The 23,203-nt window shown below is 39.8% G+C and overlaps 1 protein-coding gene across 7 annotated transcripts; it reads right to left on the minus strand.

Annotated features, from left to right (window-relative positions):
* Positions 1-7,382: 7,382 nt before the first annotated feature.
* On the minus strand, positions 7,383-23,133 carry LOC100701678 (ADP-ribosylation factor-like protein 3). Of its 7 annotated transcripts, none has more exons than XR_003220787.1 (10): positions 23,014-23,133; positions 21,752-21,895; positions 21,524-21,640; positions 21,390-21,440; positions 20,990-21,175; positions 19,640-19,756; positions 9,593-9,668; positions 9,257-9,402; positions 8,993-9,117; positions 7,383-7,462 (listed from the first exon to the last, which is right to left on the minus strand). XR_003220787.1 is itself a non-coding variant. In XM_013264319.3 (6 exons), the coding sequence occupies exons 1-6, from the start codon at positions 23,014-23,016 to the stop codon at positions 19,706-19,708; spliced, it is 552 nt and encodes a 183-aa protein (XP_013119773.1). In that variant the 5' UTR covers positions 23,017-23,133; the 3' UTR covers positions 18,694-19,705. The 7 variants fall into 7 exon arrangements, 2 of the variants coding, with proteins under 2 accessions (XP_013119773.1, XP_005460258.1); XR_001222920.3 differs by having other exon boundaries at positions 7,383-7,465; XR_001222919.3 differs by having other exon boundaries at positions 7,383-7,465; positions 8,993-9,120.
* Between the last annotated feature and the right edge of the window lie 70 nt (positions 23,134-23,203).

Raw genomic sequence — 23,203 nt, forward strand, 5'->3', positions numbered from 1 at the left:
GCTTGGGGAAAATATAACTGCTGCTTACATATAAAGTATTTCTGTTATAATGAATGTTTATTCACTCAAATTCGGACTTGATGGCTTATTCTGTGAAGCTGAAGCTCCTCAGGTGTGTCACTGGGGCCATGAGAGGGTTCATAGAAGTACACATTAGGTTCATTGGGGGGGAGTTTGATTCACACTTTGCCCACAAAGCTCCAGACATGTGAACCTTAGTGATCTACAGTGTAGCCTATATGTTACCATATGGCATCCAGACATGTTTAGGTGTCAAGCCTTCCTTCCTTGCTGTTACTCTGGTGATGCATGTGTTGCCAGCAGCTTTTCAGTGTCTCCTCTCTCTCTCTCCAACCAGCCTTTACCATCTGTTGTAGCTCCCCTCCATTCTGTCCCCTCATCTTTTTCTCCCCATCTTCCTGTGTTTTGTGCGCTGTCCACCCTCCCTCCAGCTTTGTCTGTCTTAGTCCATCCCTGTCCATTGTTCTCCCTTGTTCCTCCCCATTTCCGCTTTGCTGTTACCCTCTGACCTCACCCCCTTCCACCCTGTTGACCCCCTCCATCACCACCACCGCCGCAATCATCCCGCACAACTTGGGACCCCAAATCTTCTTGTTCTTCTCTTGACTGATTCCCCTTTTAAGTTTCTTTCGGAGGGCTAATAACTGTTGCCAGCAAGCGCCACACAAAATCCCAGCATGATTGCTATTGTGAGACGTACAATGGCGTGCTGGCAGTAATAGCCATTAGCAGCAGAGGGGCTTGGCTCGGACGTAATGTTGAGCTGTGTTTAGCCCACATGCAACTTGGACCGGTGGTCATATAGGAACTTTCACTTTCATGACCGATCACCATCAAGTTTTTAATTTCCTCTCAGTCTTTTTCTCTAGTATTTTTCTTTCTTCCCCCCCTAAAACAACATAAAAGTGGAGGAACTTATTAAAACGTGCAGTCATTTCCTTAATAATTTACACAAAGCAGGAGGGTGGGTGATACAGGCCACAAACTGACAACAGCACTCTCTGGGTAAAAGAAGGAGACTTTGATCAGAGCAGCTGGTGGACCTTGTCTTCATACCTGTCACTCAGAAGAGATTACCAAGGAGACGTGCATCACAAAGCTGGCAATTGGCTGCAACAGTTGAAGGGGTGTGGAGCCGAGTGTCCTCAGGGGAACTCAGGTGCTTTCCTTGCAAGAAAAAAAGAGTGAGACCGTAGAGCTGATCGAACGTAAAGTAAAAGAGCCTCGTTATCCTCGGAGTGGTATGTAGCCATAGTGCAGAAAATATCAAAGAATGTCGAGCAAATGAAAAATCAAGAAAAACAAAGCACTTTGTGTCATCCTCTGGATCAGTGCCTTATTACTTCCTGCTTCTGATGAACTTGCTAAAGAGACGTGACAACAGGAACAGGGCAGATTGGGGTCACTTAAGAGAAGAACTTGTGCTGTGCAATACTGCCAAGGAGAAAAAAGTTAGTCTCCTAGTTTCCTTTTTAATCCAATAAGTATCCCTGTGAAGTGTCCTTGGAGAGTGATTTTATAGCTCCAGTTAAGTTGCTAGGTTTCTACAAATACAACCTGCCTGTCATGAATGGATTACAAAGGAGCGTTATACGGGATGTTTAAGGTTACCATTTTTGTGTGGATTTGAAGAAGACACGATGTTGCCTCTCAGCATGAATTGTAATAACTTTGGCGATCTGCCCTCCACATTCGTGCAGCACCGTCCATCATGGTGTCAGTTTCAGATTCTTCCAGCCTCAGCTGAGTTTCATGTTCATGGCTGATTAGGAAATGCTAGCATGTTACCAAGCTAAACTAAAAATGATGCACATGGTGAACAGGATTGTAGCTGTACACTGTGAGCATGCCTTAGACTCATGGATGCTGTGCATAAGAGCAGCTGCACAGGGTCTCTGGGCAAGCCTAGTGATCCTGGTTTTGTTAAACTGGAACTTAAACATATCTGGATAGCCAGCTTGGTCGTCAAGGATCATCTGTATTGATTATTAACAAAAGAAAACCTAAAAGTGATGTTTACTAGGGTACAAAAAAAAATGTTGAATAGGACAAAATTGCACCTATCTGTCACCAAAGCAGCCACTTCCTTTATTATATACAATTTCATGGGCAAATTTAATAAAAAATAATAAAAGTTTACCTCTCTACCATTATCCTGAAGGAAAAACTGATGTTTTTTGTTTTTTGTTAACTAGGCTGTAAACATAATTATGTTTTCATTTAGCATGGGAGTCCATAGGGACTTGGATTTGTAGCCAACCTCAAGCAATCACTGGAGAAACGTTTAAATACTCTCTAATTTAATTAGTCACAAATGTTTTAAATCCCTTTTGTCCACGTGATGTGGCACAGGAATGATTCAATTCAATTCAATTCAATTCAATTCATATAGTGCCGGTTCACAACAACAGTCACCACAAGGCGCTTTATATTGTAAGGTAAAGACTCTACAGTAACAGCAAGAAACCCAACAATCACATGACACCCAGTGACCAAGCACTTGGCAACAGTGGGAAGGAAAAACTCCCTTTTAACAGGAAGAAACCTCCAGCAGTGCCAGGCTCAGGAACAAGCCATCTGCCATGAGCGGCTGGGGGTAAGGGGAAAGAAGAGAGCAGAGAGGTCACGCCTTGAACTCAAAGGCCACGTCCTTCTTTACTGCCGACATTTTGATTTGTTATGAGAAGAAAAACTTAACACCAAACAAAAGGTCCTATCCTCTCTAGTCAACAAGTGCAATTCAATTTAATTCAATTTTATTTTAAAATCAAACAGACACCCCAAAGTGCTTTATATTGTAAGGTAAAGACCTTTCAACATTAGAAAGACACCCCAACAATCAAACAATCCCTTAAGAGAAAACACGTGGCAACAGTGGGAAGGAAAAACTCTGTGTTAACAGGAAGAAGGCTCCCACTGGTTGGTCTGTGTTGGGAGTGATAAAGGACAAAGGACACTGTAGAGTACACATAACACCAAACCACCTCACCTAAAAAGAAGTAGACCCATATATAATTTGTGACATAATTTAGCAATTTAGCTGCTTTGCTACTTTAGGTCGGCTGATTATGCCTTATAAGTTTGGCATATTGAACAGAGCATGAGCAACTAAAATAAGAGGTTTAAGTGTGCTGTCAGTGCAGGCAGACAGAAATCAGCATGGTGGCTTAATGGTAAACAGGTTCAGCAGGACATAAAAAATTACTGTAGATATGGGGCAAAGTGGGATATTCATCCTGCAGTATCCTGGTATCTCTGATTTTGGTATATTCCCTGTTGTCAGCTGCCAGTAAAGTGAAAGAAAAGTGAATGTCATAATGCTAACAGGCATTAAGAGAGACAGAGGGTGTGCCTGTAGATTTACAGCGGCGATGTCCAACTGATGCGTCGTGTTTGACTATTATGAATAGCCCACGGTAATAGCAATGTAATTAGGCCTTTACTGTCGTGTAATTCTCCGTCAAGCACACTGTCGATATCTTGGTTGATGAGGTTGAAAGTGAGATTGGAATCCAGTGACCCGGGCCAGCTGCTGTAATAACGGTGCACGCGCACGCATGCACGCGCACGCACACCCATACACGGCGCTTGTAATGCAGTGTTGATGCTGTGATATTTGCTTTTGTCCCAGTGTTGATCTAAGCTGACATTATGCTGTATGGCCCTGATCGCTGTTTGTCTGAGTGTTACATTTGTCATCTGTGGGAGGGCAAACGAGGGATCAGGGGGACTGGAGAGCCAAGTGAGGGAGAGCTGGGGAGGGGGGTGAGGGCTTGGTAGGTGTACGAGGGTGGGGGGAAACAGAGGGAAGGATATGAGGGTGGGACAGCGGCGGTGCATGTGCTCATCTCTTGTGTGTCAGTTGCGGATCTGCTGGTGTGGAAGCGGATCTTTTCCCTCAGTGACTCTATTAATTTACCTCATTTATCTTAACCACCTCCCCCTCCCCCCAATAAATACTGGAGACCTCAGAGTGCGCGCGTGAGAGTGTGTGCGTGCATGAAAAACCCTACATCTGGATATGTGTGTGCATGTGTGTGTGTGTGTGTGTGTGTGTGTGTGTGTGTGATGGAATAAAACCACAGCAGCTCCCCTTTCTATTCCCAGAGGACAAATCCGTGGCGGAAAAACTCATTTTCCTGCAAATAGTTTGTCAGCCAAGCTAGGAGGAGTGATAAATTATCACAGACGTTAGGTGAAGGAGGACGACAGGAAGAGGGAAGCCCCCTCTCTCTCTCTCTCTCGTCTCTCTCTTTTATCCAAACAGCTACTTCCTCTATTTCATCCCATCATTTCTATTTACCTCTGATTTCCCTCATGCTGCATCTCAGCTCTGATTACAACAGGATACATGCCTTTCATGTTCATATATACACACTCGATCACAAACACAAACACACACACATAGCTTTCCAGTCCAAGTTGGAATTGGGAAAATGTGGCTGCCCCTACAACTCAAGTGTGACTCCCCATTCCAAATGATAAATTGATGGCCAGAAAAATGGATTTGTTTTCAACTGGTAACACATCAAAGAAATAATAATTCTGTGTGGGGGAGAGTGGCGGGATGATGAATGGGGGTGGACAGCTGGATCACAGTAGAGCAATGGAGTGAGTGAAAGAGAGGGAGAGAGAGAGAGAGAAGAGAAAGAGAGAGATGAAGTGGCACGGTGTGAGTAAGAAAGTGCAAAATCAACAAGCAAAAAAAGAAAAGGTTTTATATGTTTTGTAATAAGCTAACTTTGTGACATGATTTTTCATTTGACCTAAACAGCACGCCCATATCTGAACACTGGACATCTCATATCAGGATTGTGCCGCTAACAGGCTTCAGTCTCCTCCTGGGAACAATTCCCAAGAAAAATGCATTCTCTGTCAAAAGTGTATTAGCGGGGCTGCTCACTGATGTTGTGAGAGAAGTTTGTCTCTCAGTCACAGCTCTGATTCATCCCAAAGGTGCTGGATGAAAAGGTGGGTGGGGTGAGGGTGACTCTCTGCCTGACTTTGCAGTGTAGGAGTTCTCAAAATATTGCCAAAAAAATGGATGATAACAATACATCACATCGAGGTCTCTGATTATTATTGTATGTTGTACTAAATAAACACCCCCTCAAAAATTAAAGCAAAACCAATAGTTCAGCTTAGATGTCGTTTTGCCTTTTGCAGAGATTCAACATGTTGCTGGAAACATTTCTCTGAGATTTTGGTCCATATTGTCACACAGCTACTGCAGATTTGCCAGTTTCACATACATGATGTGAATCTCCCGTTCCACCACATCTTCTCTATGATCTTCGCTGGAAGCAGCAATCACAAGATGGGTACACTGTGGTCATCAAGGGATGAACATAGTCGGCAGGTACACTGTGGCGTTTAAGTTGGTACTAAGAGGCCCAATGTGTGCGTAAAAAATATCCCAGCCCGAACTTCTCATACAAACCAGGATGGATCCATGTTTTCATGTCGTATATGCTAAATTTTATTCCTACCATCTGAATGTCAGAGCAGACTCATCAGACCAGGCAATGTCTTTTTAATCTTCTGTAGCATCTGTGTGAATTTCAGCCTCAGTTTCCTGTTCTTAGCTAACAGGCTCAGCACCCAGTGTGGTCTTCTGCTGCTGTAGCCCATCTGCTTTTGGCTGGATGTGGTGTGCATTCAGAGATGCTCTTCTGCATACCTTGGTTGTAATGAGTGGTTACTTGAGCTTTGTGCCTTCCTATCAGCTCGAAGCAGTCTGGCCTTTCCTCTGACCTCTGGTATCATCAAGGCATTTTTACCCAGAGAACTGCTCACTGGATATTTTCTCTTTTTCAGACTGTTTTTGTAAACCTGAGAGATGTTTGCATGGGAAAATCCCAGTGGATGAGCAGTTTGTGAACTATTCAGACCAGCCTGTCTGACATCAACCACAATCCAAGGTTTAAATTCACTTAAAGTCTGAGTTTCTCCATCCAGTTTGAACTACAGCACGTCATCCTGACCATGATGGAATAGCTGGTGTGCCACTGGCTGATTAAATGTTTGAGTTAGCAAGCAGTTAAACAGGTGTACCTAATGAAGTGGCCAGTGACTATAATTGAATTCAATTTAAAATTAAATTTTTAAAAATAAATAAATAAAATAAAATAACATATTTTTTGAAAACACGCTGAATGTTTTGCACAGTAATCTCATGACTGGTTAACTCAGAGAAAACTACAGAAAAGTGTCCGTAGTCTTGACAATCACGTTTTTCTCTTTAAAAACATCATTAAAGTTTTAACATTTCTCACTCTTTGACAAACAGCATTTTCACAGCTTCTAGGATTTAAACTTTGAAAACTTTCACTGGATGTTTGTTTTAACTTCATTTTTCATCCCTGTCACTAGTGTAACTATTGTAATTTTTCCCCATAAGCTACAATTTAAGTCATCTCTGAGTAAAACTCACATAGCAGCCAGCGTTTGAATGAGCTGACACTTATTTTTTAAGATAGGGTGCACAGACGTTATTCTTTCTTATGCTGGGTAATTCAAAAAAGGGGCCTGCTGCATCTGCTGTTGCACTTCTACTACATGCTCTCACATGAGGTTTTGTTTCTACAACTAGGAAAACAACATTATCTCCATCTCTCTCTCTTGCTCCCTTTTCATCTGATCACATGTAGTGACACTTTTACAGGGCTTGGTGAGTAATTACTGACGCCACAGTGACAAAGAAAAGCAAAAGAAATTCTCTGACAACCAAATAACTATATAACCAAATAACCAAATATAACTCCCAGAAACTACAAAATAATTTAATAAAAAAAAGTGAAACTTAACCACAACCACCAAAGAAAAATGTTTTTCCACAACTACCTCACATTTTTAGATACCTACTGTATGTTAGATTAAGCACATATAAACTTTTTTGCTCCTTAAACTTAGCAAACACTAAACTATGTTGCTCTTGGATTATATCCGGTGGCTTTGTGCACCCTTTGATGGTTTGACATTTAGCTTTGTTGTTTTAACTCTCTGACCTCTCCTCCACCGCTAAGCCAAAGACACACGTCTAAATTTTTGCCCATTTTCATTGAAAACTACAGAAGATATAAAAATTCTCATAAATTAACTGTAAATGTCTACTTGCTTGTAAAAAGTTCAATATTTTATCTTAAAGGTGACTTTCGTGACTACTGCTGACCCCTGTTATCTAGACATCTGAGCAAAGCTCCAAATGCCACAGATGTCTGCAGGACCAACATACAAAGATGTTAAATCTGCAATCCTCAACTGAAACTACTTCCAACCTATATAAATTGAGCACCTATATAGTAATAAACCAATGTAAATATCAGCAGATGGAAAACACCAGTTTAAATACTAAAAATTGTCTTTATTCCTGTTTCTTGCACTCCTCCACAGCGGCAGGCCTTCCCACTCAGGTAGTCATCTGGCTCAGGTAATAACATAACTGCTGAAATGAGATCATCATAATCATCATTTTCTTTATTGCCTCAGATCCCAGCAGAGGATCATCATAGCGAGAGCCAGAAATAACACAATTACATCCATATATTCTCGCAGTTTTCAAGCAGTTATTTGGACTGTCGGCGCTCTCGGTGGATCATTAAATGTATCGAGGTGTTCTTCCCACTCGTTTACTCACTTCCCCTCCAGCTTCCTAAAGCTGTTCCTGTACAATGTCTGTTTTCATCTCGCTCGTTTTTTTTTTTTCCCCAGCCATATCTTATTTTTATTCTTTTTATCGCCCTCCCTCCACACGCTCTCTTCCTCTCCCTTCGCGGTGATTGATGGAGTTAGGCAACAGTACACAGAGCAACGTGTGGCCAACAGTCCAAGACAGCCTGCGTGAGAGGGAAAGAGAGAGGCTGGTGTGGTGAGGAGGAGGAAGAGAAGGAGAAGGGGGGGTGGGGATTAAACGAAAAGAGAGGTGAGAGGAAGGGAAGGAAAGAGGAAGCAGGGAGTCAGTGAGTGTGTGAGAGAGAAGGGGAGGGAGGAAGAGGGAGAGGAGTGTATGAGGGGAAGAGAGAGAGAGAGAGAGGGGAGCTCAGCTGAAAGCCACAGACTTAATTCTATGCATCATTAAGCAGTCTCACTCAATGCAACATCCCCTATACATCATCCACGCTCAGTAAACACAACGATGACATTACATTAGCAACTGCAAATGAATTTTCTTTTTAGAAGGAAATTGAGAATACTCTCTTTCTCTCCCTCGTTTTTTTTTTCCACCCTCTCTGCTGCTTGCAAAGCTTGAGTGTAGGACATAAAAATACAGCGAGATATAAACAGAATAAAAACACAAACAATATTTCCCTTTCCCCTCTCTCCGGCACACACTCTCTCTTACTCTCACTCTGTCACACAGAGGAGACTTCTGAGCACAAATACACACCTCTCCTTAGGCGCTCTTCCGAAATGTTTTTATAATAGGCGCTTCGGAAAGATACCTTATTTAAAGATAAGGTATCTTTGAAAATGCTACACGAAGCCATTTGTTCTCGCTTTGCCAAATTTAATCGAGCACCGGCTGCACCGGCTGCTGCTAAATTTCAGCTTAGCTATAGCTAACGTTTGCGTTCCTACTGGGGGGATCGTTTGTGCATCAGTAATAACCTAGATCTTGCAATGTAAATTCCAACGTGCTAATCTTAGAAAAAGCATGCAAACGGATTGCTTTCAAAAGATTTTTGGGTAACATAATTTATACATGAGGCGCAAGGTACTGAAAACAGGTTTAGCCCACAAGAGGTATAATTGTTTACATATTTTAAAAAGTCACGAAGCACACTTTAGTTTCACGTGTGCTGTTCCAGACTTTTTTTCAGTTACACATAACTCTAAAAGGTTTGATTTATAAAAGTTTGGCAAAGATTAGATTTAGGTCTGAATGAGTCTCTGAATGACGCTGAAGGTGTTTTTCAAGGTAGATCAGGTATAAAGGAGCCCAAACAGCTTGAGGTAAGTTAAGGTAAAATACCTCCCTTGATAATAACGTCAGCAGACACTGGATTAAAGTGGCGATGGGACAGAAAGGAACAGCTTAATCGATGAAAGCCAGCACTCCAACAGTACTTGTGCCCAGGTGTCATCACTGTCACAAACCTGCTTAAAAGCAAATACAAGAACGTCATGACAGGCAGACACAGTTAGGCATGATCAATTATTAGCTTGAAAGAAATATAAAAAAGTTAAAAAGAAAAATTAGGAGCCAGGAAAATGCTGTGATTTAGTACTACTTTACCATTTCAGTTGTTATAAATCAAGCTGTGTCCAGTAACTGAGGTAGGTTACATCACTCTTCTCTCTATGAACGAGGTCAGCTGAATCAGTGCTTTCCCAGCTCCTCTTTGTGCTGGTGTCTCTCCTCCTGTTGGAAATCCTGAAGTGCTTTACAAAAAAATGAAAGAAACAAAAGATGTGTAAAAGTTGGTATACAGCTGATGTCCATCTTTATTCCGAACTTATGTGTACATAATAAATAATCTGCATTAATTTCATCATCTAATGCTTTGTTGATGTCCTTAAACGTAAAGCACATTTCCACACAGCTCTGTGCCCTCCTTTAATAAAAACTTACCAGTGTTGTAGACATTAGTAGGACGGATCATCACCAGGGAGGCCTTGCAGTAAATGGGTGCACACTGCTGTCACATCTGGTTTGTAAAACAACAAACCACAAATCAAGTACAAGACTAAGAAACGTTAATAATCCACTAACTGCAAACTGTGGTCAAAGTGAGTTTATATGACTTAAAAATCAAAATATTTTTTTAACCTTCACTCTCCTACTTTTATATATCTTGTTATGTTAGCCAGAGAGCTTTTATGTGAGATAGAGAGAAGAAGGAGGATGATTTGGTGTAACACTTTTTAGGAAGCTTTTGTTATATTTATTTAAAATAAGGTGTTGTCCTCAGTTCAGTGAAATATTATTGAACTACATCTGTCTCTTCTTAGCCCCACAGACATGAGTACCAAAATGAATTTATTTATTTATTTTCCATTTTTGAAACCCACAGATTTATGATAACACAATCTTTACACGAGTTAGTTCCTCCTTGTACACATGGAAATTTTAATTTATAGATACTGTACAATACTTGGGTCAATACATCTACATAGAAATAAAAAAAAAGAAAAAAAAAAGATGTGACTACATCTTTTTATGCCTTTACATATTTGACAAGAGCATTTAAGCTGAATTGTTCTGTGCAAGTTGAATATAATAATAAGGAAGTGACTTATCAGCCATGTAAATTAAACTATAGAATTCTATTTTAAATCAAGCTTCACACCTTAATGTCAAATATGTCGTTCAATTAATCAGCCAAAGTTGCTACAATAACCAAATTTCATTTAGAGCTACCTCTGCCTTTATTTGCAATTATTTCTCTGCTGCAGACACCAGGAGGACCAAACTGCATTCACAGTGTAAACTTCAGCAAAGCTACAGTTCAAATTTGTTGACTTTTCACTTTATACGGGAGCAGTAAAAACTGGTTTTTGGGCACTGAAGAGACAACAGTAAAGATAGCTAGTCTTTACCATATCAGCCGGTATGATACAGGGATAACCCTGTAACAGCCATTAGCGTTAGCAAGCTAACTTTAAGAAAAAATGTCATCTGCTGTGAGAAAAAAACCCAACTTATTGCTAGTTTTATAATTTACCTTATTGGTCCTCAAAAAATAAATTGTTCCTCCTCCACATGTTCAGAATCCAGTTACTCTGTCTCTCTGACCTAATGATCCTACAATGACTGTCAACCTGTCTTTCGCTATGACACTTGACAAGGTAGCCAACTACTTGAAGTAGCTATTACATGCTCAAACCCAGCAGACTAGTTAAGGGCACTGTTTCCTCCTACTGGTGGAATAATATATTTGTTTCCTTTGCTGTTACTGGATCGTTGGCCTTCCAAAGTCATTCAAAAACAATGAGTAAACTGTTCATCAACAATTAGCTATAACGTAATAACAGGTAGTAAAATGCACATGATTTATAACTAAGTCAAGTTATTTCATGTAAGCAAAGAAAGATATTAGTCTATAATGAAATTAGCTGTGTCTTTGTATTTAGTCAGTACCAGTTAAATGCCAGATGTAACTTTTACTGTTTATAAATGCCAAAAATGAAAACTTACTTGAATTAGAATTAAAAAATTGAATTGGAATAGAAATACCTAAAATATCATAATTTTATGTCAAATTTAGCCAAAAACCCTTTAGACTTGCTGACCAAATAATAGCAGTTAGCTCATTGTTAGCCTAACTTGATGATTTTGTGAATACCGCTAACAAATTTCCTAAAGAATGACAAAAGCGTACATTTAGAAAGGACTTTTCCACTGTTGTACTTATTTCTTAGTCCTCAAAAACATATTTGTTTTGTGATGCTTACCCCTTCATTTGATTGCACAAGGTTACTTTTCCCTCTCCTTTTAAAAGACCATAGCTAAATCTCTTTTAAAGAAGCCAAACCTGGACACTTAAATACAGAATACAGACTAATGTCAAACCTTTTTTAGGACCGGCTTTCAATTCTAATAAGGTTGCAATCCTTACTTTATTCAACTCAAATGCAGCTTTTGACACAATTGATCATAAACTCTCTAATTTCCCTCTCAAGCAGTGGGTTGGCTTTTCTGATAGTTGTTGAATTCTAAAGTTCCTAAATAGTTTAGATCATATATCACAGACAGGAAATGTTGCCTGTGGAGATCAGGTATCAAGCACTCATAATTTTTCCTGTGGAGTTCCCCAGGGAAGCTATCTGGGTCCCTTACTTTTGTCCTTAAACATTCTGACACTTGGCAATCTTATCAGCCAGCATGACATTTGTTAACAGATTAACACAGATGATGCACAGCTATGTTTCTGCAGAGTCACAGGACAATGGTGCACTGAACTCTAGCTCCATGTTTAACAGACATTAACAATAAATGACAGCAAATGTTTTAAAACTCATAAGTTAGGAACATGAGCTTACAGGGTAAAACCACAAGTTAAAAGTCTTAGGGTTATTTTATATTCTGATTGTCTCTTTAAATCCCAAATATCACAATGGCATCCTTCTTACATCTCAGAAAAATTGCTAAGACCCTTCCTGACTCATCAGGGCTCTGCAAAACTCTTTTTGCTGGACTTCCCCCCCAAAACTGCTAAATTACTAAATAACAGAGAACACATTAGTCCAGTTTTAGCAGAGCTATACTCGCCTCCAGTATCATACAGAACTGATTTTAAAAATACTCTTATTTATACTGTATATAAAATCCTTAATGGTCTTGAACCTTCTAATATCTGTGAATGTCTGTGACTCTATGTCCCGACTTGCTATCTTAGATCCTCCACTGTGAAATTGTTAGCCATCAAAAAATTGGGGATGCCACTTTCCTAGTTTGTGGAAACAACATCTCTGGAACAACATTCCTTGAAAAATTAGGGAGGCAAACTTTACAGATAATTTCAAGAACTTGTTAACGACATACCTTTTTAATCTGACATTTAACGAGAGTTTAGGCTTAATAATTATAATAATACCACTATACAGCCATACCATCTAAGTTCAGCCACATTAAGTAATCTGGCAGATAAGACCATATGCATATCTTACTTTTAAGATTTATATTTCTCTTTGTTGTAATTGTATTATTACTATATCAGTGTGTGTTTAGGGGTGCATGTGTATTTATATATGTCTGATGGGTTGCTGGGACTTCAGTTCCTGATATATTTTTGTGCCTGTGAAGCCCTTTGAACTCTACATGTATAGTCCTTAATGTGATATTGGGCTATCCAAATAAAATAAACTGAAATTTCATAGCAAATTTCATAACATACTGTTTTATACATACGCATACACTTCAAAAGTTTTAATCACTTCATGAAACTAGTTAGTGGATTAGAAATTAGAGACAGTGACAATTATGAGTGTGTGCACACAAACACACACACACATTTTAGTTTAATGTCTGGGAACACGCGAGTAACATAAATTATCAAGCAATTCACATGAATAATTATGTTTTTATTGCACAGATTATGGCTTTTTCCCCTAAACTAGCCTGTCTATGAGGCCTGGGAAATCTATTAAAGCGATGCCATAGATCATCCCATCCACTGTGGCGTGTATACAGATCGGCCGGCTCATTTGAGAAATATTGAATCGGTTACAGTAAAGTAAGCCCCTGAATTGAGTCAAATGTAAAAATCCAGGCATGTGTGAGGAGCTGTCAGCGTGTGCTGTAATGACGGATGGAGCTGGGTCTCCCTTTCAGCAGGAGGTGATAAAAAGTCAAATTATGAACGCCGGGGAGGGACAAGACAGCGTGCGAGGGGAGGAGGGAGGGCAACGACACGGAGAGAAAATTGGACCAGATCCGTTAAATGATAAGGGCAATCAGTTAATCAGGGGAGGATGAGGGAAAGTGTTATTTCCTCCCAGTGCAAGGGTCAGCAAGGGGTCAAGAGTATAACCTTTGACCTCAAACTACTGACGAGAATGAGACCGGTCAGCGGGTTATTGATTCACGCTCTTCAGTTTACCCATGTTATTATCTATCGGACTAGACTGGTTTCCGGTTTCAGTGATTTCCTGTGAAAGTGAATTAAAACAAATAAAGATCTATTTATCTAATTATTCCTTAAAGTGTGAAAAGCTCTTTAAGCTCCTGGAATCATACAGTGTCGCCTCCTTAAAGTCACTTTGTTGTGGTTTTTTGTGACTTTACTGCCGTAAAAAAATAATAACTAAAAAAATGCTTGTATTTCTTTTTCCCCCCAAGCAGTGTTTCCAGAAGAAATGCCACGTTCATGAAAGCACCGGGGCCCAGAAAGCATGATCTGGACCAGGAGCCCAACAAAAGTTTCTGATAGCACCCACTGTATTACTACACAACTTCTTAGTTCATCCTGACACAATCTCTCCCTCTCTGCTTTCTGTCTCAGGTGCATCAAACAGAGCCCTGGACCCCCTCCCAGGCTGACCCCCGAGCTGACCCCCCTCCCAAGCTTTGAAACTGACCCGCTCTGAGGTGTGAACTTCTGTCCCCCTGGCTGATAGAGACTCACGATTTTTATAGACCTCATCCCTCGCTGTTTATGACTCTGCAGTTTGATTATAGCAAAGGGGACTCGGAGAGGTAGGAGCCCTGCAGAGGCACACACACATCAAAGGAGCTATGAGAGGAATGTGGGCATTTGTTGTTTGCTTTATCATCCAGTACCACCACTTATCTGCTTAATCATAAAGGATTGGCCTGGGAATGAGGCAGGATGGACGCCGCGCTGGCCAAACAAACTATTCACAGTAATTGCCACTAGAGGGATGTGCCAGATTCATAGTGGTTATAGCTGCTTGCATGGGAGTTTTATTTGAAGAGGAGAAGAAAAAAAGACTACGAGAGGCTCCAATTTAGTTTAAAATTAAATCCTGGAAAAGTATGGAGTGTTGCTATCAGAGTAAAGGCTCGCCTGAGGGACCAGTCTACATGAGTTTAACCCTGTTTTATTGAGTTGAACAGGAACACATGCAGCAGGATGTTTTCTTGCACAATATTATTTAAGCAGTTAACACATTATGATATATTATCAATATATAGATAATAAAGAATGGTTGAGATTAGGACACCAACTCACTGATGAACCTCACTGTTTGGCAGTTTATTAGTTGTATGGCAGTTCATTTGTTTGTATTTTTCTGTAATGGTGCAAAGCCCAAAGCCAGATATGTGAGGAAATAAAACCAGGTGTTCACCTCTTTATTTCTAGAATTGCTTTTTTCTTGCCTTTTACTACATTTTACTGATTGTTATACAACTACATCTCGCTCTGTTCAAAAGCCTTAATACTCTAGTCTTAATACTATGTATGCAAAAAGATTCACTTTTTTTGGACCACTTTGTGTATATATGGTACACAACCAGTGCATAGATTACCTGTGTTTTAGTGCCACAGCAACAATGATCTTACCCCAAAGTCTAGAAGGTGCAGAAAAGTTTATGATTGGCTCATTAATTTCTGAAAAAGCAGGCCTTTGTGGTATTTCTAATGTATGGCTACTGACTGACTGAACCACTGCAAGTTATCACTATTTTAGCAGTGTAGTACCGTTGGAGAACTCAAAGGATGGAGATAAAAAATAAATATGAATGGTTTAAATAAGTTCAGAGGAAGTCCCATTCTGAATGTCACTCTCTTGTATGGACCCAATATCTTTGAATAAAAAAAAGGTATGAGTTGCCAGGTAAACAACAGTTTAATTAAGTCACAGAAGCTCTCTCCTTGTTTCACAGGCCCTGTGAGTCAGTTAGACCCTCTGCCCTTCATTTCCCCTGTGTGGGAGGCTTGGAGTCCCGGCTTGAAAAGCTGGGAAAGTCCTGTGATTTATGGCCTTTTGCAGGCCTGACTGCCTCTCACCTCACTGATGATAGAGCCGGAGGTAACGAAGACTGGTCACTCCAGTCCAATTACCTATTCGCTAAATTCTGTTTTATTAATTTTGGGGATTTAAAGCTACTCCACAGCCTTTGCCATCTGATTTTGAGACAACTTGTAGATAAATTGGGAAACATTTGTCCAATTCCTTATATGTATAATTGGGTATATGTTTTACAGGGTGAATGATTATCACTTGGAAGAATTGTTAATGATTAAACAGTGCAGAGAGAAAGGAGGTCTTTTATCATCTAACATGTTAGACTTTCAACTTGTTTTTCCATTGTTTTTGATTTTAGTGTTTATAGATTTATTTCAGGAAACTGAAAGCAACTTTTAACTGAAAATAAAGTATTGAGCCCCCTCTTGTTTCTTTATATTTTACTAGGAAATGAGAAATATGTGAAGCAATTTATTGAAACCTGTAAACACATCAAGAAAATATAGTATAAAACTGAAAGAAAAATCTATATTTTATTACAAGCATCTTTCATCTTCAACACATACTGACCTTTCTCATTATTTCTTTAAATGATAATCATTGCATTTGTTCTGTTCTCTGTCAACATGATCCCAGACTGCTTCAATAATGTTGTAGTCCGGCCTCTGACGAGGCCAGTCCATGACTGATAATGATCCACTGTGTGTTTTTCTATCCACTTCTGTGGCACTGGCAGTGTGTTTGGGATCATTGTCATGGTAAAAAATTGAGCCACTGTCTGATGCTTTCCAGATGGTGCATGATGAAAATCTGATGGTACTTTCTTGTGGTTGTAATTCCATCAATTCGACAAGATCTCTAGCACAATTAGCTGAAATGTAGCCTCAAACCATGACATAGCCTCCACCTTGCTTTACAGATTTCTGTAGCGACTCACTTTTGTGCCTCTCTTCTCACTTCTTTCGTACAGGATCACAACAGCATTATTTCTGAGAAGCTGAGTGAATCAATTGGATATTTTCCTATTAATTAAAGAGATGACTTTCAGATACGATCCATCAGTAGTAGTTTTTTCAGGCATGCCACTTTTTCTTCTGTCCTCCACTTGTCCAGTTTCCAAGTTTTCAGCTACCAGCTCTTTGGGAGTCACTTTGTTGGTGTAAAACTACAGTTTTATTTCTGATAAACAGTTTTATCTTTGTCATTTTGATAGGTTGAGGGTGAAAAGTGCTTTTGTGATAGGCAAGTGCCTAAAGACACAATTTAAATGGACTGATTCTTATATAGCGCTTTTCTACTCTCCCGGAGTACTCAAAGTGCTCTATACAACATACAACATTTAAAATTGGTTCTTTGATAAAATGCTTGTTATTTGTAGACAGGGCACTGGTTCTTCCCTTTAGTTAGGTAACTTTTTATGCTTGAATGGTTCACAAGGCAGTTTCAACTGGTTCAAAGGCCAAAGCATCAACATGAACAAGAACAAGGACTAGACTGAAAATGAATGAAAATGCAGCCAACGTCCAAAGAAAACATTTGAAGGACCTTCAGAAAGCCTGGAAAACTATTGCTAAATACCACTTTTTAAAAAATGACAAGTCTGGCTTCTTGAAAGCAAAAGAGAAATAAACGAGGGCTGGGTCAGTACTGTACGTGTTCTGTTGTAGTTTGTCCAGCAAGATCTGTTGTGGTTTAATATTTACCTCGTGTCTTCTAGTGTGTTCTAGTGCCCCACACTGCTGTATCGACAAAATTCATGCATACTGTATAGCAGAAAACACACACAGGGCACGAGACCAAATCATTATGAGGTCCATTTTAAAGGTTTTGCACTTGTTTCAGTCTCCATCTGACGACCAAGCAGCTTTGGCATATTAAAATCAGCCAACCCTGTATATGTTGAGGGACACACAAGTGCACACACACACAACCGGCAGCAGGGCAGTAACTCAAGGCCAAAGGAGGAGGTTTATTTTTATCATGGGCAAAGGTGCCAAATCATGTTGGGTATGAAGGGGGCTATATAAATGCAAATTGTATTGGAGAGAGCTATTAGTCCGAGGAAAGGTTTGTATGTAAATGCCCTATAGGACCACAGTGGAGCACTCATCCAGTTCAGATTAGTGGGGTTTGTGGCAAATGTGCTGCAGAAGACAAAAAAGAAAAATAGACAGAAAATGCAATTGCCTTGTGGTAAATCATGGTGAACAAGGTGAGAAGTTGAGTAATTGAATGGCCAAGGTGTTTCTGTATGGTTTATTGCATATGCAAGAGAGATGTGTTGAGGTCTGTTTCCTGTGTGCAGACACAGGTGTGCGTGTTTTATGGTCATTTTGCTCATGATGTAGAGCTTCCGTACCTGAGCGCGGCAGCGCTGTGACAAAACAAGACATTTAAAGCGCACTTTGAAATTGTAGAACATTGCATGAAGAAAAAAATTATGTAAGCGACAAATCAAACATGGCAAAGGATGCAACATCACTGGTCAAGACCATGGGAAGCAGAAGCCCCGCCCACCACCTGCAAAAGGCAGACGTCATAGCACCCCCACCTTAATGCAAAAAAATAAAGTTGTCAAAACACTTCACACACTATTCCTGCTGTCATTGGTTTATTTTTAGAAATATCTGAATTATGAAGTTGTAATAAATGAGTAAAGCACAGAAAAATGATTTTTTTTTCTTTAAATATTGATGACTTTAAAAGCATAATAAGCTCCAGTAAAGGAGAACTTTGTTGACCTTTGTCCTGAGTGCTGTCTTTGCCAGGTTTCTCTTTTAAAAGAGATTGTGATCTCAGTGGGACTTCCTGGTAAAACAAAGGTAACAATTATAAAAATCACACCTAGCATCATGGTCAAATGACGTTAAACAGAATTCATTAATAGATTAAAAATGGTGCATTTCAAAGTGAGCTATCAGCTATCATAAAAATGTGCAACGACATTTTTTTTAACTACCAGCTGACAAAAAGAGCCTAACAGGAGTTTCATCCCCCTGAAAACTTCTGGAATTATCCCTCTTGGCCTCATCTGAGTAATCATTTTCCAGGCTGCAGTTAAAAACATGGTTACCATGACGCAGAAGAGACTCACACACAGGTCCCTGATGAATGCCATCACACACATTTTGAACAACATCTCCTCAGTACCCATCATGAGCTTTTATCGCCTAAACCTTTGAGCACCAAGTCACATTTGGAGAATTATATCAGCGCATTCTGATGAAGGTAAATATGTAAATATGTAAAAATTGTGTATGTTTCTGTTCTGTGTCTTGTGTACTTTTTGTTTGTATATGTGTCTTTCTTGCTGCTGTTACACCCAAATTTCCCCTTGTGGGACAATTAAAGGATTATTCTATTCTATTCTTTTGGCCTATTATTAGCAGCTGCAAAGCCATTAAGCATTATTATTAAACAGGTATTTCATACTGCTACCTTTGCTGTAGAAGGTTACATGACTGTGTTATACGCTGCACAAATTTGGCTTTTGGGCCGAGTAAAATATTCAGACAGATTCTAGCCAGCTATGTGCAAACAGGCTGACTCTCTGTCTTGATTACTGAATCTTTAAAGACTTTGTAGTCGCATGACTGGCATACTTTTTAATGGCTTTATAATTAAATTAATTAACTGTGTGTGCGCCTGATGTGTCACAGGGCAGAGGTTTAATTTTTGTGGTGCCTGTGCCTGAGTAACCGGCCAGTTCACTTATGTTTTGGCTGTTTATTCTTGCCTGTGGCTTGAGTTGTGTTAGAATGTGACAGGATGAATGAAAAACTTTAGTCTTTACAGCTTATTATACCCCCCACCTGCCCAAACACACACACACTGCAGCACCAACATCAAGGCCCTTCCCCTGGCTTTGTCATTGACAGAAAGTAAGAGATGTAATAATTTGGCATAAGGCTCTGATACACAAAACTAGCACCATATCGCCCTCTAGCTTCGACTGAAGAGTCTTACAGCCTTACAAAACCTCCATTTTTCATGAATCCACTGCACAACATCAAATGCTTATTTTTTTTTTTTTTTTTAAACTCATTGTCTACAAAACACTGACTTAACATGGTTTAATTATAAAAACAAAGTGTGTACAGTTTAAATAAAACAGCCTATTTACAGTATATACATTTTAAGATATGTAATACAGGGCTGAGGGTTGTGTTGGACAACTGTGCTGACAGTGACTAATTATTTTGATGCCACATAAGGAAAAAAAGACACAAGTGTCTTTAAGAATTACCACATATTGTTTTCTCCTTGTCCTGAACATGAAACACTGGATATTCCAGGTGTAAGATGCGATTTTTTATGGCTTCTTCCGAAACTTTATATTTCTGCAAACCCAGGTCATCCCATCCTGGAAAAAACAGAACAACAGAATTACGATTTTTTTTTTAATCGTGGAAAATTAGAGAAGTGAAAATGAAGTGGACCTAAAAACAGACAACTCATGATTTATTATTCATGTATTTAACATCATTTCTTACAAGGACTTTTGTGCTACTGATTACTTACCACCATTAAAATTGATAAGAATACAAGTCATATTTTTAAGCACGCAGTCACACAGCACTTTATCCTATACACTTTAAGCACTCAATCTACTTTACTCACTGCAGATGGGCAATTTGGAAAAAATATACTTAGCCTAGCATGTGTGTGTTAGGTGTAAGGAACATGCACAGGGAGAGCATGCAAACTCCACGCTCCACACATCACCGTCCCACCCATGAAATTGAGGCAAAGCAGTGATGTGAAACGTGCAGACTGGCAGTAGTAAACTGTTTTAATACACACGATAACACAAAGCAGCTGAGCTTCTTTAGTCTTTAGAAAGATGACATAACTGATCCACCCAGATTGGAAATCTTCTTATACAAGCATGTGTTTTATGATGGTAATTAAAGGAATAATGGATCTTAAGTAATCTGCTTCTTTTTCCTCTTTTCTCTGTTTGAATTCAGCACACTCTTTGGATTCCTTCATTAGCTGATGCCGAAGTCTTCCAAATGACTGTGGCTATGTTGGGGAGGAAGAGATGAGGTGTTATCCATCATGGATAATCGAGACCACCCTCTGCAGTGGAACACCTCCTTGAACATCTGTTTCTGCTCCATTGCCACAAAACAGAATATATATCCAAGTTTTTTCTACTTCATACCACAATCACTGGATTCATTTGTTAGATTTTACTCATCAAGCTTCTTATTGTGTTATATTTAGATTTGTATTCATTAATTATTCTGCATATTTCTATTTTATTGTGCTTCCTTTGTGTCATTTTACTCCATTGAACTGTACTGATTTTATTTTGCTATCTAGAGGTATTATAGGTTGTGTTTAGAAATTTACCATAACGTGGTCATTTCTCAAGGTTAAATGATTCTATTTTACCGTAACGTGATTTACTTAAACAAAACTAGAGTCCCTCTAGCCTGTTTTTTAAGACCAGGACAGGTAAAATAAACAGTGAGCAAAATCGGTCAATCCCAGCATTCCCTGAGTTCCGAAAGTGGCTGCAGGCAACTATCCCAACCCTTGCTGTGTGTGCGATGTTGCGTTTGCAGACTGTGTCCGTTTCTGTGTTTACCTGAATTCCCTCTGCAGTGAGCGCCGAGCACGCCTGCACCTGCCACATGCGATCCCGTATTGTGTGGAGACGGAGACTTTCTGCCAGCTCTGACGCTGGAGCGGCTGTCATCAGGTCCTGCTTGTTGGCGAAGACTAGCAGCGGCACCGTGGCGAGCTTTTCCTCCTCCAGCAACTCAGCTAGCTCCTGTAACACAGTGCAGTCACATACACTTGCGCTAATGGTGTTTGCCAACAGAAAAAACCACTGAGACGTGTTGAGAAGCAACACAACATCATACTGCCGATCATCCCTGATCAGCTTCTAATTCCAACAGCTCCTAAATGCCTTCTAACCTTCAACCTTATCAGAAGATGACTACTGCACCTCCTTAAAATCTAAAAGTATTTATGGAGCTCACCAGACTTGTTTCTTCAAACCGTTTCCTGTCTGAGCTGTCAATCACATAGATCTGCAAACAATACAGTCGTAGATATTAACTAACTGATCAGAACACAGAAATAAAATATGATATTATGAAGACTACGTATGTACCAGCACATCTGTGTTCTCAAAATAATTCCTCCAGTATGGTCGGATCTTGCGCTGACCTCCAATGTCCCAAACGTTCAGCTTGAAGCCTGTGGACTGCACGCTCTTGATGTTAAAGCCCTTAAGAAAGGTATCGCAGATGCTTAATATCTGCAGCAGGTGAATTCAAAGGCTCTAAAAATGACAGGAGTCTACATTTCTGTGCATGTGAGAGAGTGTGAATGTGTGTACTTGTGTGGGGGTGATGTGGCTGACGTCTTCGGCTGCCAGCTGTTTTAACACAGTGGTCTTGCCGGCATTATCCAACCCTAACAGCAGCAAGCGTACTTCCTGCTCTGGAGACTGCTTCAGCCGCCGAAGGATGGACAAAAGGCCCTGCAGGAGGATCAGAGCACATATTAGAGCTGATTAGTCTTAAAGGAACAGCAGCTTACGAGATGTCATAACACTGAGGAACCTGCAAGCATTTTCTTGCTTTTCTAGAGACATGACCTAAGTCTTATCAGATAAAACCTGAATAAGCTGCGGGACCACATCGTTTTCGGCATGCACCAGTTATAGTACACCACCCTGTTGGCAGAGTCTGTCACAGGAACATGACACAGTACACACAGCATGTTACACTCTCACCCAACAGCTAGAATCATCTAGAGTGTGAGGATTTAGCTGCAGTGACCTATAAATGTACCAGCCCTAAAGACCTCTTTAGCCAGCCGAGGTTAGTAAGTTAGTGAGTGGCTTCTGTCCAGAGGAGGGAAATAAGGAAAGGCTTTGGCTCATGCTATTTACTTTTAAGGTGACAGTGACCCCTCTGCATACAAAATCTGCTCTGAAAAGACAAAACAATACACATAGCACTTTTAAAATCCATCTTCAGAGCCACTACTTTTTTTGTAATTTGTGCATTTTATGTTTGTGTTATCATAAATTTCCCTCTCCATCTCTTTTACATCAGCTTTACTCCCCCTATAAAGTCTGTTTTAGCTCAAATTTTGAAAAGTACTCTCTATATAAATTTAGTTTATATAAAATTATAAAAGTTTTTCTGTTTACCTTTCAACAAATGTCTCCATACCTGGTCTAAACTCTTTGCCTTACAATAAGTACCTTAAGGTGATAGTTATATATAGGTAAAAATGAACTGGGTTGAAAAAGAAAGTCCAACTCTAAATATAAATAAATAGATATAATAAATAAATATAGTTTAATCCTGGCACTGGCAAACAAAGCGTTTGAGTTATATCAACGACTGAAATTGAAACAGGTATTAAGTTTCAGGGATAAAACGGACAGTTTAATGACCAGTATTACATACACTGCCCTCAGTATTTGGCTAAAGGTGACACATCATTTAACTGTTTTTAGACCATTGTCACCAATGTTTACCAGGTGCCAAGAGTAATTTGAGATATAAATATAAAACAAAATCAAAATAAAGTCCTTTTGCCCCACGCAAACAAAAACTGCTGCGGCCGTGAATCATTATAACTCACCATGTTTTTCTCGGGTGGTTTTGTGGCCCTCGCTCAGTGTGTGAGTGGATTAACATCTTCTCTGACCACACGTGCTTTTTGGCCTCCTGGCAGAACGGCTGTCAGGCTCGGTTGCCACGGAAACGGCGACGTCAGCGTAAACAACGTGATCGCTGGGCAAGAGGGCTCCTGTGGCGCGAGGTTAAAAAAT

Source organism: Oreochromis niloticus, linkage group LG7 (genome assembly GCF_001858045.2).
Source record: "Oreochromis niloticus isolate F11D_XX linkage group LG7, O_niloticus_UMD_NMBU, whole genome shotgun sequence".
NCBI lineage: Eukaryota > Metazoa > Chordata > Actinopteri > Cichliformes > Cichlidae > Oreochromis > Oreochromis niloticus.

Coding starts and splice junctions, on each gene's coding strand:
- LOC100701678 (XM_005460201.3), bottom strand. Junction 21,641..21,751: donor GCCACATCACCCCCACACAA/GTACACACATTC, acceptor ACCTTTCTTAAG/GGCTTTAACATCAAGAGCGT. Junction 20,508..20,989: donor TCACTGCAGAGGGAATTCAG/GTAAACACAGAA, acceptor GCAATGGAGCAG/AAACAGATGTTCAAGGAGGT.